This window comes from Momordica charantia (assembly GCF_013281855.1).
Source record: "Momordica charantia cultivar OHB3-1 chromosome 11 unlocalized genomic scaffold, Mcharantia_2.0 BLBB01000011.1, whole genome shotgun sequence".
In the NCBI taxonomy this organism is placed as follows: domain Eukaryota; kingdom Viridiplantae; phylum Streptophyta; class Magnoliopsida; order Cucurbitales; family Cucurbitaceae; genus Momordica; species Momordica charantia.
In genome coordinates this window covers 18,692,623-18,709,282 of record NW_028275159.1, presented here as the reverse complement: position 1 = coordinate 18,709,282, position 16,660 = coordinate 18,692,623, and the positions used below count along the sequence as shown (strand labels likewise).

Sequence of the window (16,660 nt, the reverse complement as noted above, 5' to 3'; positions counted from 1 at the left end):
TTATTTTATTTTATGTGAACTTGCTAGTTATCTATGTGGTTAGATATTTATCGCTGTGGTTGGTTATATTAGTCTGTTATTTTTATTGTTAAGTCAATTTAGTACTAACTGGCTAATTATTTTTCTGCTATTTAATTGTATTTGACCGAAGGTTTATATAAACCTCTGCTATTTGACCATTAACTTTATGTTTGGTGCATTCATTTCGTGATCATCTCTTTCTGCAATTTGTCTTATTGTTAGATCCCAAGTCTAACATTAATAACAGAGGAAATGCGGGAGAAGTGTTTCCGGTCGCACTTGCGACTTTTCAGAAATTGCACGCATAATACAAGTGAATTTTGGTCAACATCATCTCGGCTCAACTATAATTAGCATGCGTCTTTGACTAAGAGATAATTAGTTGTCACTTACCCATTAAGTTGTCGCTTAATTCATTTCGGATTCTAGCGTTTAAGGTATATATGTAAATTCTAGCCTAAAATCCACCCGCATTTCATAACTTGATTTTCTTATGTTAAGTCTTATTTTCCACGACTCTCACAAATATTTTTGCTACCTACACTCCATTGCTCACGCAAACAAATTGAAAAGTCTTTTCAAAAGAAACTAGTCCTTGTAGATATGAATTTTGGAGTATTTCCTGATATTATTTGTGACAATGTACACTTGCACTGAACCCTCTTATCCTACCAAGGTAGAGGCGCAACATTATTGTTACTTGATCCAAGAATGGTACTTTCAAGCCAAAAGCAATTTTTTTCTAACTATCTAGAAGTTGAACCACCTACGGTGGAGGAGGCTTTAGTATGCACATTGGATTGCAGCCATTGAAAGAGGAACATGATGCTCTTATATATACGTAATAAGACGTGTAGCCCACCTATAAGAAAATTAGAGGATACAAATGAGTGGTCTATTATTGAGTATAAAACCTGTATTGTTATTAGGGGTTTCGTCAAATGACTAACATTTATTATACTGAAACTTTAAGTCCCACGCTTAAACCTATTACTATTAGTGTCTTAGTGACTCTTGCACTTGTCATGATTGGTCTTTGCATCAGGTGGATGTTAATAATACCTTTTTTGTATGGTTGTCTTTTAGAAGGAGTCCTTATGTCTCAACCACTAGGTACATAAAAACCCTTTATAGTTTGAAACAAGCACCCCAAGCTTGGTTCCATCAGCCGAGTAAACTATTGAATATTTTGGATTTTTCAAACTCTCGGACTAATTCTTCCCTTCTAATTCATCATTATGGTTCTCCTCATTGTCATGTACTTATGTCAATGATATGGTGATTTTGGTGTATTGAGTTATTTTTCAGGAATTGAGGAATGTTTCTCGAGTTCCGGTCAATCGTGCTTGTCAGCCTTTTGGAACCTACAATTTCCATCCATTTGTATAATTTTTGTGATTTTTTTTGAAATATCCATCGACATCTAAAATCGGGACCTCAATATTTCCATTGACATTTCGAACCTTGGATATGATCGATTATTTTTTTCAAAGAAGAAAGCTGGATGCTATATTTGCAATTAACTATTAATTTAATTTAATTTTTTGGTCTTATTTACAACCGGCTCAAACAAAAATGTGTGGAACATATAAAAAATATGAAGTAATTCTATCAATTCTCTGCTTACCGTTATTCTTTATACACATGGCATTTTTATGTTGTTTAACGATTTGTTTGTCATTTTATAATTAATAAAGTTATTGTCATTTTCCCAAGAAAAAAAAAAGGTTATTGTCATACGGAAAATGTTTTAAACAAATTTCTAAGAAAAGACATAATTATGGACATTTTAATCATAATTTTGCTCAATTTCATTTCTATAACAATTCTAATAAAAATCCAATATACCATAAAATTTTTATTCTGAGCTGATCCCAATCCCTGCTTCTACTATCTTATAAAATCATTGCAATCAAAAAGTATTACAATTAAACTTTCAAACAAATTAATTCAACGGTAATTAGCATCTATCTCAAACCAAGAGGTCATGAGTTCGAAAATATTCACCCCACTTATTGTACTAAAAAATATCATTCATCCCAAACATAATAAATGCATAATCCACATTCACGGTAGAAAAAGTTGTTACAACTAAACCCTTTCTCTAATCTAAATAGTGAGATTGTTGGCCAACGATTAAGACATATTGCTCATTCCCTAAAATCGAAGATTAACGGGCAAGAAATATAAATTTATCCATATATCACAATTTGAAAAATATATCAAAAGCTAAGGATCTTATAAAAATAAAGAAAAATTGTGTTTTTTTAACGAACGTCTGTAAGTACATTCTTCAAATATTTCAACTACATACAAGTTTACACAGTGACCTACAAAGCTGGATTTGTCATATATCACACCCAAAATTACTCCTGGAGACATTGATTTCCATTTCAATAGTTTCTGTGAGATCCCCCCTGCATGTTTAACATCCCAGATTTGGGAAGGATGAATCAGGTTATCAAGAATTTTTTGAGTTTATAATATCTACAAAATCTCGAGGTTAACTGAGAATTCTTATTATGATATTCCGTGTTTGGAAAAAAAAAACATTAATATATGTTTTAGTTCCTAATGTTTGGGTGTTTTTCAATTCAGCTCCTATTGATTAAACGGTTTCAATTTGGTCTCTAATACTCTAATATTATCCAATTTAGTTTGTCGCCATTGGTAAATATTAAAACTGGTTGATGATAAATTTATATGACATAGAATTTAATGTTGGAAGAAATTTAGAGGAAAAAAGTCATCTAAGTAGAATTTTCAATTTTCCTAATCTTGTGACCTTTTTCTCCTCTAAATTTCCAACAATTCACTCAATATTACAATATTAACATTGGCGAGGGACTAAATTGAAAAAATGTTCAAAAAGACTAAATTGAAACTTTTTAAACAATGGAGACTAAATTGAAAAAAAATCCAAAATATTAGGGACTTGAAACATATATCCTAAAAAGAAATAGGATTCTCTATCAAACCCAAAATAATAAGGAAAAAATGAAGTGGCAGCTTTTTTTTTTTTTTTTTTAAGGAAACTGCATTTTTCATTAAGATAAATGAAAAAAAAAAGACAAAAAACACAGGCATACAAAAACAAAAGTCCGGCAGGGGAAGCCCTAGCTAAAGAAGGGCTTCCAATCCAAAAGAATATGACCTAACTAATAGTGAAGTGGCAGCCGTTAGTTAATTATGTTCCAAGCTTATAAGATGGGGTCATAAGGTGGAGTGTGAGGTTCCCTTGGTTTCTTCTAAGGGAGTTTCCTTTTGCAGAAAGGCAGCTTCAAACAAACAAACATGAATATGAATACCTTTTTGTTACAGTAATTCTTGATTCAATTATTAGATTTCACAAATTTACCTTAGGAATCTGGAAAATGATGATTTCCAATAAGGAGCGGTCTTATTTTTTATTTTCGTGTTCAACTGATTTGAAATAAGTAAATTAATAAAAAGAAATATTTTCTCGTGTAAGCAATTAGAAGATACAAAATTAATTTTTTTTAATGCCAATCAGCAAAAATCATAATATAAATCATCGATCGACTTTTCCCCTTTTGATAATCTCTCCCTCACCTACATGTTCGGCATTATTCACTCATTTGAGGATGTTTCCGGACTTAATTTTAACCACCAAATATCTGAAATTTTGGGGGTTAATCTAGATGATAGTGAGCTGGACTCTATAGCAACAAAGTTTGCATGTAAGAAAGGTACTTGGCCTAACACGTATCTTGGATTACCTCTTTATGGAAAACACAAACTCTATCCTTGTAGGACCCGGTAATCGAGAAAGTGGCAAAAAGGTTGAGCTCTTGGAGGAACTCTTTCATATCAAAGGGGGGTCATCATACTCTCGTCCAAGCCACACTATCAAACCTTCCCACTTACTACCTATCCCTCTTCCCTTTGCCCTAATCGGTTGCCCAAACTATCGAGCGCATCATTAGAACTTTCCTTTGGCAGGATACCCGTGAACACAAAGGAACCAACTTGGTCAGGTGGGAAACTACACAATATCCAATTGAACAGGGAGGATTGGGTATCACAAACATGAGGCTGAAAAACAAGGTGCTCCTTGCCAAATGGACGTGGAGGTATTTAAAAGAGAGAACGGCTCTTTGGAGGGCGGTTATTGAAGCCAAATATGGAAGATCTTCTTGGAATAATAAGCCAGTGTCTAATTCCCTCCCCACTGCAAAAGGCCCTTGGAAAGCTATTCTTAAAACCCGAGGTCTCATCTATGATCGAATAACTTACAAGGTCGACAATGGCTGTGTTACTTCTTTTTGAAAGTCTACCTGGCTCCATTAGGCATCTCTGGAACACTCCTACCCACTCCTGTTTTCTCTTTCTACTAAAAAGGATGCCACAATTAAGGATTTCTGGTTGACAGAAACAGCAGCATGGAATTTGAGTTTAAGGAGAAACTTAAAGAAGCCGAAATAGTTGAATGGCCGCCCTATCACACAAACTCTCAAATATATACATGACTACCGAAGAGGACACAATTTTCTGGAGACTAGAAGCAACCGGTTCCTTTTCAACAAGCTCCCTCACCAAAGACCTCATACCAAACAACCCGGTCTCTTCTACTAGACTTTACGAGGCCATTTGGAAGGACTATTATCCCAAAAAAGTAAAATTCTATGGGAATGCAGCCACAAAGCCATAAACACTTTTGATAAGCTACAAAGGAGACTGCCCTACATGTCTATCTCTCTCCATTGGTGCCCAATGTGTAAGACAGAATCTGAGTCGCAGCCACATCTTTTCATCACATGCCCTTTTGCATTTGGTATCTGGAAAAACCTTCTTCAATTGTTTGGATGGTTCATGGCATTACCTAATGATATCCCTCTTCTGCTGGAGTACACCCTCAATGGCCATCCTTTTACAAAAAATTCTATGGAAGCATTTTGTTAGAGCCTTCCTTTGGATAACTTGGAGAGAAAGAAACAATCGAACTTTCAACGACAAAGACCTCCCCTATGAAAGGGTTTTTGATTCATTAGTCTTCACAGTTATCACTTGGAGTAAAAGTTCTCCTCTTTTTCACCATTATTCCTACACTTTCCTTTTTTACAATAGGAAACGCTTCATGTAACCCTCTTTGAGTCTTTGTTATCTCTTTTGTAATTTCATTTTATCAATAAAATTGTTTCTTTCACAAAAAAAAAAAAAAAAAAAAAAAAAAAAAAAAAAAAAATTAAATAAAGAACTAGTGGATAACCATCATGGTTTGGCCTAGTGCCCATAATAAGGGCCAATGTAAATAGTAAAGGCCTTAAAGGGAATGGGTTCAAACCATGGTCACTACCTATCTAAAATTTAATATCCAATGAGTTACCTTAACAATTAAATGTAGTAGGGTCAGGCAGTTATCCCATGAGATTAGTCAGTCATGAATATATAAAAAAAAAAAAACAGAGAACTAGTGGATTCTAATGTGCGAGAACACTCATGAACCAAAAAAATATTCACTATGAAAACTCAATAACACTAAGAGGTGTCATGGAGTACGACAAGAGGTCCTCATGTTTTATGAGGGCAAAAACTATAGTTGTCTTTGATTAACAATGAGATAAGAATGTAATGGAGCTATGCACGAAGCTTTCATCCATACACCTTTGATGGTATTAAATTATAAGAAATCTACAAAGTCTATAACTTCAAGGAATGCGAATGCAACAATAGCCAGTAGATGACTTGTGCCACTTATCTGCTGAATAAAGTAGCAAATAATGATGGAACATGACTAAAAAACTTGAAATGCTGCTAAAAACCCAATTATCTGGGCAAGGTTCAAGAAACTCTTCTATGAGAAGGTCGTTCTTCGTACTAGACAAGACATGAAGGTAGCAAGGGAAATTGGCCCTATTGGAGCATGAAAGGAAACTTGAAGAGATTTCAGACTACCCCTTGACCGGTGGAAACTGATGGGAGAAAAAAGAGACAATTTGAAACCTATATTAAAACCTATATCCAGGGGTACTGCACGCAGATCAAACAATGGCAGAATATTTGAACTTTGCTGGGTCAACCTCAAAAGACAGTGGTCAAAAGGAAAGTATGTCCCACGATACACAGCTTCAACATCAGATCAGGTTCTTCTACTGGAAAATAAGCCATAACTCCCAACACTCATTAGAACATATCATACAAAAGGAATTCCCTAATTTGGGTATCTCCCCAAGCTGCTGTGCTACGTGCATGAAGAATTCTGGATCTCAAGGGTATCTTTTCATAACTGGTGAATTTGCTAAAAAATTATGGAATCAGCTTTTTGAAGCTTTTGATGACAGATTCCTCTTCACAGAAATGTAAACTCTTCCATTGCATCCTGATAGGCCATCCTTTCAAAAAGAGAGAAATCAAATGGCTGCAACTATCAGAGCCTTCCTATGGAGTCTTTTGGTCGGAGAGAAACAACAAAATCTTCAGAAACTAATCTCCCCTTGTGACATGGGTAAAATTTTTATTTTGTGCTTGGGTGGTGAATGTTTTTCTTTCCATTCACAGAGTAGCAGCCTAAATGACCTTATGAAAAATTTGGAGGTCTTTCTGCCAGTTGTTGGGAGTCTCCCATTTTTGTATAGATCATATATCAATGAAATATCCTTCTTAATTTTATGGGAAAAAATGAAGTTTTAGAAAACCAGAGTTCTAGCAACTAAAAAAATGGTGGTGTTAACAAAAATCATTGGTAGCAACAATCTCTTTGCTTCTTTGGATTTAGATACAAATGTGGAGTCTTACGATTTCTCTAGTCTGTTGTCACTTGATGGCAGAGGAGGTTGTATTCCAACCTCTGTTCAGAGACAAGGTTGATCTTTACAAGGATGGGAGATCTTGGAGCGAGATTTGGTCATTATCTTGGAGGGAGATTTGGTCTGCGACTAGGTTCAATATCTCTGGGTGTTGGTAACTGAAGAGTTTTGTATTTATCTGTGATAGGTCTGCTATTAGGATAGATTAGGGTTATTGTTAGGGTATTAAGGGTATATTGGTAATTGGGTTAGGAGGTTTAGTTATAAAAAGAGGGAGGGGGAAAGGGTGAAGGTATGCAATTAGTAGTATGGTTTAGGCTTGAGTAAGAATACTCAAAAGGAGAAGGGTCCAAGTACCTCAAATTACTTGGGTGATATTGTAGTTATTCTATCTTTCATATTTCATACTTCAATATATTGTTAGTAGTTCGGATTCTATCAATCTGTTTCTTATTCTTTACAGTTGGAGTCCTTCATTTTGGTTTATACTTTATATGGCCTTTGTCATTGTTGTGCTTTGGGTCCATTCGATTTGAATTGGTTTGTTGTATATCCTTTCATTTGCTCTATGAAAGAAAGCATGGTTTTTCCATCAATTTTTTTTCTCGAGAAAAAATAAAATTACCAGGTTTGCCCCCATAAATCTCAAATTGAGAGATTGATTGTTTTCTTGTTGATTTTGTATGCGGCGTTAAACCTTCTAAGCATGCAAGTTTAGATAATCTCTTCAATCAGGACATAGAGTCTCACCAGCGTTATTGCTTAACCTTCAGGGAATCTTCAATGCGTTGGATGAGATCACGTGCAGTCAAAGCTCCTTCCTGCATATAAATCATTCGGGTGCATGTTTAAAATAAATAATAACAGAAGAAACTGAAAGCCCCATCAACCGGAATGTCTAAACAGTTAAAGCTTGTTAATGAGATTTCTCTACAAATAAAAGAAAAGGCGAAATAGTTGAAGTCTAGTAAAAAAGATGTGCTAATGTGTTCACCCGGAGGTAACTAAACATTATAAACATGGGCATACGTCTTTATAGAAACTGGAAGTGTTAACTTAATTACAGATTTTCTTCGCATACCTAATCTTTTTTTTATTTTTATGAGGCAATTGTTGGCATACCTAATCAATGGTAAAATTTTCCCATTTTCATTCAACTTTGGAAAAATAAAAGGAAAAGAACAATGGTGTAATAGAATAAGATTATGAAACATGTAAGTGGTGTCTTCACGCATCTAGAACTTGACAGAATTTTGCTACAATAAGTTGTATATTGGATATCCTTCCAAATCACTAGAAATGAGACAAAGCTTTCACTTACAAATCGATCAAGTAGTTTTCCATCTTTGAAGAGGATGAACGTAGGCAATGCCTCTATTTTGTATTTATCAGCAATGGCAGGATATTTCTCCGTGTCAATCTTCACCACTTGAACTGTGTCGCCCAGCGTAGCACTAACTTTTTCAAGAATAGGAACCATGAACTGACAAGGACCGCACCTGCAGAGAAACTAGGTTTACTCATCACTTAGGAACATTACATTACTTCTTTCTACAACGAAGCTCTCCGTTTTACAATTGAAGCAACCTACTAACTTTATTTCTCCTTGGTAGTTGAGCAATTAACTAGCCTATTGAGTCGAATTCACAAGGTAAAATTTCTCCCCAAGTAACACTGGATTATTTTGAAATGATACATAAAAAAGTGACTCCACAGATTTTGTGCAAATAAATTTTGATGCAATGCTCTTCTAGAAAGAGTACTTTGAAAATATGTGTGTGCAAGTGCGAGTGCATATGTGAGAGAGAGAGAGAGACTAACCAAGTTGCATAGAAGTCGACAAACACAGGTTTGTCAGAGTTGGCCAGTAAATCATCAAAGGAGGAAAATGTCTGGTTCTTTGCTTTGACCTGCAGAAGTTAATTTGTACACACAAATTCATCATTATTCATTACAACAGTTTGAACACAAATTGTCATCCACATTCAAACAAGCTACTTAAGAATCAGGGAAAATATGAATGCAACAGTTGTAGCAAGGAGCAGGACGTCTTGACAAAAAGGGAAACAAAAATTTTCTAATCATTCGGGATGAACAAGTACTGCAAGAAAACCATTTTAAGAACTAAATTTGCAGATGAACCTGAAAAAAATAGAACCCTATAGGATATTCTATCTTATAAGGTAAAATCTAAGATGCAACTAGATCAGCGAACTATTGACTTGAGCCATGTAGTTTCAATTCCCGTGAAAAAGGCAGCAAACAATGTTTCAATCAAAATTTATATAAAATGAATTCCAGAAGCATTAAAACAACTAATTTACATCAAGTTCACCCTCCAGATTGTTCATAGCATCAATCAGGCCAATAAACCCAAGAAATAACACGTTTATAAAATTAGATGCGAACGAAAGGGAGGTCCATACTCCATATACCCTAATTTCTGTGTCAGATTCCTCCATTAAAATGACATAAAGATCAAAAACAAGAGAAAATTAAATTACCACGGGCAAGATTCGAGACCGCGAGGGAGCTGAAATCCCATTGTTTCCGAGGCGAAAACAGCGAAACTGGGGCGGAAGGTGTAGAGACGAGGAGGAGGAAAACCTGGAGGAAGAAGAGGAGTCATTGGCAGGGAAGCGGTTGGAGCGCTCTGAGGTGAGCAGAGGATAAGGTGAAGTTGAAATGGAGGCCGCCATGTGAAGCTCTCTCTGCTCCTTCAATGTCGATAGAGGAATTCTGTCGTGGCTTATTGGAGAAGCCAAAGGGACGGGGGAAAAATCTAGTTATATTGTTCCGGATTAATGAGAACCGTCGGATGAAGGCAATAAATCTGACGGCTGCAGACCAGAGTGCTATGTTTTGACCAACGGGAAAAATTAAAATTATAAAATTATAAAAAAAAAAAAAAGAAGAAGAAGAAGAAAAGAAAACGAAAAAGAAAAAGCGAGAAGAATTTTATATTACGAGGCACTGGGTGATGACTGCTACGTGAGGCCGCCTGCTATTGGTTGTTCCGCCTGCTATTGGTTGTTCAAAAAAGCAGCCAACTTTTCAAGTTTCAAATGCAAGTCGAATGTCAACATAAGTATAGTTCAACGATAATTGGTATATACTTTGTTGATGTTGTTTTCCAATCCAGCTCGTTGCGTGACGAGCTGATGTGGACGACTAGTCGAGGTGCTCACAAGTGAATCTGCACAAGGAACAAGCACTCTGACGACCAAGTCAATGCAAGCTCAAAAGTGTTAGGTCGTCCTCAGAGAGAAATGCATACCTGGTGAACGGGAGGAGTGTTCCTTTTATAGGCAGGCGGGGGGAGACAAGGATGTTAGGTTGTTACGACATGCAGTTACGACTGTTGTGTCCCCTAGGTCGGTGGTCGGATTCCTCAGGTCGGCTATGGTTCATGGGTCATCTCAGCTCGGCACAAAGCAGCTCGTTGAGTTCCAATGGTTGATTTACGGTAATTGGGTTGACCCAAACTAAGAGTATACTTACACGTGTCTAGTTGACTTTTGACCACCAACATTGGGCCCCTCTCTAGCATAACCGAGCTGCAATTTTGGCAGAGAAGAGAAGAAAAAGAGTTAAAATAAACTAAAATGAAATGTTTTTCCGAAATGACCTGACGAGGCACCAGTTGAGTTGATTTCCCTCGTTCTGACAGAATGTGAAACGCCGCTCTGACAGGTCTTACGCGTGCATGTATTTTCCATGTTTCGAGGGTTCATTTAGGATTTCAACCAGTACCGACCTGGCGAGGTCGATTTCGTAAGCAGAAGCCAACTTCGTACTTCGTGATCTCGGCCAACTGACTCTTGACCTTAGCTAGATATCTTTCCATTTTTAGGTCCTTAGCTTGATACTCTTCGACGATCTGGTTCACTACAAGCTGTGAATCGCTATAGACGAGTATGTGTTGTACTCCGAGACTTCTTACCACCCTCAGGCCGGCAAGAAGGGCCTCATACTCTGCTTCGTTGTTAGTAGCACGAAAATTGAAGCGAATGGCATACTCAAATTTCATTCCTCTCGGAGCTGCCAGTAGCACCCCGGCTCCGCAACCTTTATCGTTTGAAGAGTCGTCTACATACATTGTCTAAGGCTCCTGAGTTTCTGACTCCGAGCAGATGGATGGTGTCGGCTCGACTATGAAATTTGTGGTTGCCTGTCCTTTAATCGTTGTACAGAGCTCGAATGTTATGTCGTACTCGCTGAGCTCGAGTGCCCGCTTCATCAATATGCCAGAAGTCTCTAGCTTCTGGAAGACTTGACGTAGTGGAAAGTTTGTCAATACCGTGATGGGATGAGCTTAAAAATAAGGGTGAAGCCTCCGAGCTGCCGTGACTAAGGCTAGAGCGAGCTTCTTTATGGCTGGGTACATGTTTCTGCATACGTTATGGCTTTGCTTGTATAGTAGATGGGATTCTGATGTCCATTCTCTTGTTTGACCAGTGCCGAGCTGACAGCTCTTTCCGACACTGCAAGGTAAATGAGGAGCTGGTCTCCTTGTACTGGCTTTGCTAATAGAGGTGTTGAGCTTAAATATTTCTTGAGCTGCTCGAACTCGACCTGGCACTCAGGAGTCCATTCGTACTGCCTTTAGTTTTTAGAACCTTGAAGAAGGGCAAACATTTGTCAGTTGACCGTGACACAAACTGATTCAGTGCAGCTATTCGTCCATTCAAACACTATAGTTGCTTCAAATTCTTTGGAGGCTCTATGTCTAGCATAGCTCGAATTTTCTCTGGGTTCACCTCAATTCCTCTTTGGTTCACCATGAAGCCAAAGAACTTACCTGAAGAGACTCCGAAGGTGCACTTAGCTGGATTTAGCTTCATGCGATATCGTCGTAGTACTTCAAAGGCTTCTTTCAGGTCGGTATGATGCGAGCTGGCCTTCTTACTTTTAACAAGAATGTCGTCGACGTAGACTTCCATGTTGTGGCCAAGTTGCTTGACGAACATTTTATTGACCATGCACTGATAGGTTGCACCTGCATTTTTAGGCCAAATGGCATGACCTTGTAGCAATAAAGGCCCTAGTTGGTAATGAACCTATTATGTCGCTAGTCAGGTTTGTACATCTTAATTTGATTGTAACTTGAATATGCATCCATGAAAGTCAGCAGCTCGTGCCCGACTGTTGCGTCGACTAGTTGATCTATTCTTGGTAATGGTAAGCTATCTTTTGGGCATGCCTTATTAAGTTAATGAAATCTACACACATGCACCAGTTACCATTTGATTTTTTAACTAAGATGACATTAGAGAGCCAATCGGGGTAGAGAATTTCCTTTATGTATTCGGCTCGTAAAAGTTTGTTCACCTCTTCTTCAATTACAACACTCCTCTCACTATTTACAAGGCGACGCTTTGTTTTACAGGTCGGTGGGAGGAATCTATTTTAAGTCGGTGAACCATGATTTTTGGGTCGATGCCGAGCATATCTTTATGCGACCAGGCAAACACGTCAGTGTTGGTTCTCAAAAAGTAGATCAGGTCAGCTTGGTCGTTGGCCCCCAGCTGGTTCCGATGCTCACTTGCTTCTCGGAACTGAGTAATGGAACCAACTCTAACTCCTCCGCATGTGTTCCTTTGCTCAAGTCGGGTTTGTCTACTACTAGGTCTTCCTAACTCATGATGGCAGCGCAAGTGTTTGACCCCTTTAGGGCAGCAGCGTAGCATTCACATGAGGTTTCTGGAGTCACACTTTCTCCGGAGAACCCAACCAACAACGTTGGGCTCTTTTTCAACTTAGCTCGGCCTCACCCGAGTGCCTTATAGGTGGACAGTGTTAGTATGTTTGTTGAAGCACCACCATCTATGAGAACCCTACGTACGGTGATGTGGTCAATTAAAGGGGCAATGACTAAGACGTCATTGTGAGGGAAGTGAACATTCTAAAGGTCGGCATCAGAGAAGGTGACTGGGGAAGCCTAGGGTCCGGTTGCAGCATGCACACCTTATATCCTGCCTCCCTGGTGAGCTCCTTGCATTTGTGACCTAACTGGCCACTACTTGGCCCCCCGTGAATCGTGTTGATCACGGGAGGTCAGTCTTCGCACTTGGGAGGGGTTTTAACCTTTCCCTCTTCTACTTCTTCATGCTACTTGAGGGATTAGAGTTTTCTTATCGGTCTCGCTTTCCAATATATTTCTTGAAGTAGCCTTGTCGAATCAGCCGTTCAATTTGCTACCTTAGGTCAAAGCAGTCTGAGGTGTAGTGGCAATAATCTCTATGGTACCTATAATACTTTGACTTGTCGTGCTGTTCGAGATCCTTTTGCATTTTTCTCGGCTCTACTAACAAATCCAAGTTTGAATCATGGATGTTGGCCAAGATTTTCAGACAAAAGGACTCGAAGTTGCGTCAACGTGCTAAACCTTTGAGGTTTGTTGGTCTTCTAATCATCTCGTCGACTATAATTAGGTCAGCGGAGAGTATTTCCACAGCCGTTTCCACCGTTGCCATTCTTCTTCTCATCCTTCTTCTCGGACTTGGAAGGTGAACCCTTCCTCGAGTACTTATCTTCCTTGGACATCATAATGTCCTTGGCTTCAATGAACTTTGTTCCTCGGTCCAAGCAACCCTTCAAGGTCAGCTCGGGCTTCTTTGCTAGTGACCAGCTCAACTTTTCATATGTCAAGCCGTTGCAGAAGGCGAACCAAGCTAACAGGTTAGTACAGTTCTTGACCTTAATTTACTTTGAGAGAAAGCGTTTGATGTAGACCTTGATCAGTTCATTTGGCTTCTGCTGGATTGAGAAGAGGTATATATCGAAATGCTTCGCATCCTTGTGGGCTGCGAATTGAGCTATGAACGCCTTGCTCAGCTGCTTCCAGTTCGAGATTGAGTGGTGGGCCAGCAGTCTGAACCACTTCCTTTCTGGTCCCTGCAGGGTTATGGAGAAAGCTTTGCACTTCATCGCGTCCAAATACGCGTTGAAGTCCATGATTGACTCGTATGTCTCGACATGATCAACCAGATCTTTAGTCCCATCGTACTTGTCGAACGTCAGTAGTCGGCGCTTCTGCAAAATGGGGGCATCTAGGATGTCCTGAACAAAAGGCGGCTCATCCGGCTCATCATCTTCTATGAATTTCCTGGCTTTCCTTAGGTCTCCCTTTATCTCGCTTACCAGCTCTCTCTTCAGCTGATCGAATTGCACCTACAAGCTCATGTTGCCTACAGATTCCTTTGGATGCTCCATCCTAAGGTCTCCACGCTTTGGACCTCGAGTCTTGCTTTGACCAACCTTAGAAGGTTATAGGACCCCTACATTAAGCAATGCTTGGGTCATGGCTTCCAAGCGCACTTGCATGTCAGCCAACTGTGACTGTATCTGCTCGGACGACGGCACCTCCATTGGTGTGGATTTGGATTTGCGAGCGTCTGCTCGGGTCTTCGACTTCTTCGGGAGTGGGGGGCGCTCCAACTCCTTTCCTGGTCTGCAGTTGGGTAGGCCACGATCTCCGTTCTCATTCTCATTACTTCCAGAATGGGAACCATTGCCTTCAGCCATTGTTAGAGTACAAAAAGCTTACTGTGTCGGTTCCCACAGACGCCAAATGTTGATGTTGTTTTCCAACCGAGCTCACACATCGGTGACAAGCTGACGTGGATGACTAGCTAATTTGCTCACAAGTGAACTTGCACAAGGAACAAACACTCCGACACCCAAGTCAATGCGAGCTCAAAAGTCTTAGGTCATTATCAGAGATAATTGCATACCTGGTGAATGGGAGGAGTGTTATTTTTATAGGTAGGCGGGGGGAGACAAGATTGTTAGGTTGTTACGACATGCGGTTAATGCTGTCGGGCCCCCCAGGTCGGTGGTCAGATCTGAGGTTAGATTCCTAAGGTCTGCTATGGTTCATGGGTTCTCTCAGCTCGACACAAAGCAGCTCGTTGAGTTTCAATGGTTGATTTACGGTAATTGGGTTGACCTGAACTGAGAGTATACTTACACGTGTCCAGTTGATTTTTGACCACCAACATACCTCTTCCTTTGAGGTCGGAGTTTCAAACCCTCATACTCCTAATTTGTTGAATTAAAAAAAATGTGAGCCCAATTATTCATGCACTAGCTGTGCATGCGCCACACGTGACAGGCCTGTCCTCTTAATTGCACGGGTACGCCATTGTTTTTACTCGTTCATGGTCTTTATTTTCATAGCTTTCAATTTCTACTTCTCTTAGTCATTTGAGGGGTTTATTGGTAAGAATATTTCTTACTAATATTTGTTTTAAATTATTTCATCTACCCTCGATCTAAGGGGGCATTATTGGGATTGGTGGAGTCAAAACGACGTCGGAACGAGCTAGGGACGATTCAGAATCAAGTCGTGACCCGTCGGGGCAGGTTAGGGATGAAATCAGGTGAAGTGGAGCGCTACAGGCCAGGAGGGCTGAGGAAGCAGTGCCGTGGCGCACAACACTGTCCTGTTGTGCGCGCAGACGGTTCTCCGTCCGAAGCGCCATAGCGTTGTATCGCAATTTTATAAAAATGTAGCAATTCAGTTTTTGGTTTTCTGAGCCGTAAAAATGTAACAGTTCAAGGGTTTTTTCAGCAGCTGACTTTGGGGTGTTTTGGCAGCTGATTTGTGGCGATGGCTCGGGCATTGACAGCACAGATTAAGGATATTAAGATCATCGTTATTGGGGTATTGTATCTTGATTATTTTGTGAGTGTTTTCGTTCCTATACGTAAGTATAGTGTTTATAATACTTAGAAGCTAGAGGCCTTTTGTTGGGACCTCTAGAGGGCAAATATCGGGGTGAGATATTTGAATTCTTTGTATCCAATCTCTATTATAGTGGAACCCGCATCTGAGCGGAAGACTAGATGTAGCACATAAACTGTTGGGGTGAACCAGCATAAATCTTGTGTCGTTTATTGCTTTCCCTATTTTTCTCTTGTGTTGTGTGATTGACTAAGGTAATTGGATATAACTGTGTAAAGGGAAATTATACAAGGATCGTTAATCTCCCAACACGTTTGGCCCATAGGTTCGAAATCAGTAGTCTGGGTTTGTTGCTTGGGGGTTTGATGTTGGGTGTTGTATATTTTGGGTTTGTGTAGTTTTGGGGTGCAGAGTTAGGTAGCCTGGGTTTGGCATAATTTTTTTATTTGTTTTTTAGCAAAAGGTTAAATACTTGATATAATCTAATTAAATTTGCAGATAAATTTTTAGAAGGCAATTAATCTATCTATTTTGAAATTTTTATTTGTTAATTTATATTTTTTTCAACCATAATTTTCTTTATTTTTTTTCCATTGATGACCACACAAGTTTAATTTTAACTAAGACAAATAGTTCACAATAATTTGGAGCAAACTTTAATATTGACACTAATACTATAATTTGAAGTCAATCAAATTGTTTGAAACAAATGTGTTCATATCACATACATAATACTTGTCCATTTAATTAGAAATACTTAAGTTGTTCCACAAAATTAATTAGAAATACTTAAAATATTCCACAAAATTACATCATAGGTTCCTAAAATAGGTAATATAGTCAATAAATTTACATAATAAACAACATATTTAATTAAAAGCTTCAAAAGTCTAGGAATACGAAATGGTCACAAAATTATATTGTATCCAACATGTGTTGGCTTTACGAGCTTCAAATATCACATGTTTTGATGATATGAAACTTAATCTATTTATGATTTTAGTGTTTAAAAGTGTCAATAGAGTAGATCTTGTAAAGGTGAATCCAACACAATTTGAGTTGCTGAAATTGAAGTTCAAATTGAGAAGTTATGATCGAAACGAGCTAAATTGTTTAAAAATAAAAAATAAAAGAAAAGAAAAGAGAAAAGAAAATGAAAATGAAAAGGAATGAAATTAAAATG

General features: G+C 38.6%; 1 protein-coding gene across 1 annotated transcript; it reads right to left on the bottom strand.

Annotated features, from left to right (window-relative positions):
- Window positions 1-2,239: 2,239 nt before the first annotated feature.
- Window positions 2,240-9,556, bottom strand: LOC111020017 (thioredoxin Y1, chloroplastic). The gene is made up of 5 exons (XM_022296554.2): window positions 9,293-9,556; window positions 8,610-8,698; window positions 8,110-8,287; window positions 7,539-7,609; window positions 2,240-2,438 (listed from the first exon to the last, which is right to left on the bottom strand). The coding sequence occupies exons 1-4, from the start codon at window positions 9,485-9,487 to the stop codon at window positions 7,544-7,546; spliced, it is 528 nt and encodes a 175-aa protein (XP_022152246.1). The 5' UTR covers window positions 9,488-9,556; the 3' UTR covers window positions 2,240-2,438; window positions 7,539-7,543.
- Between the last annotated feature and the right edge of the window lie 7,104 nt (window positions 9,557-16,660).

Bases quoted from the DNA above. Each gene is read 5' to 3' on its own strand.
- LOC111020017 (XM_022296554.2), bottom strand. From the start codon at position 9,487: ATGGCGGCCTCCATTTCAACTTCACCTTATCCTCTGCTCACCTCAGAG. The intron at 8,699-9,292 runs GTAATTTAATTT...TAACTTCTGCAG, and splicing joins GGTCTCGAATCTTGCCCGTG to GTCAAAGCAAAGAACCAGAC. The intron at 7,610-8,109 runs GTAAGTGAAAGC...ATTTATATGCAG, and splicing joins GAAAACTACTTGATCGATTT to GAAGGAGCTTTGACTGCACG.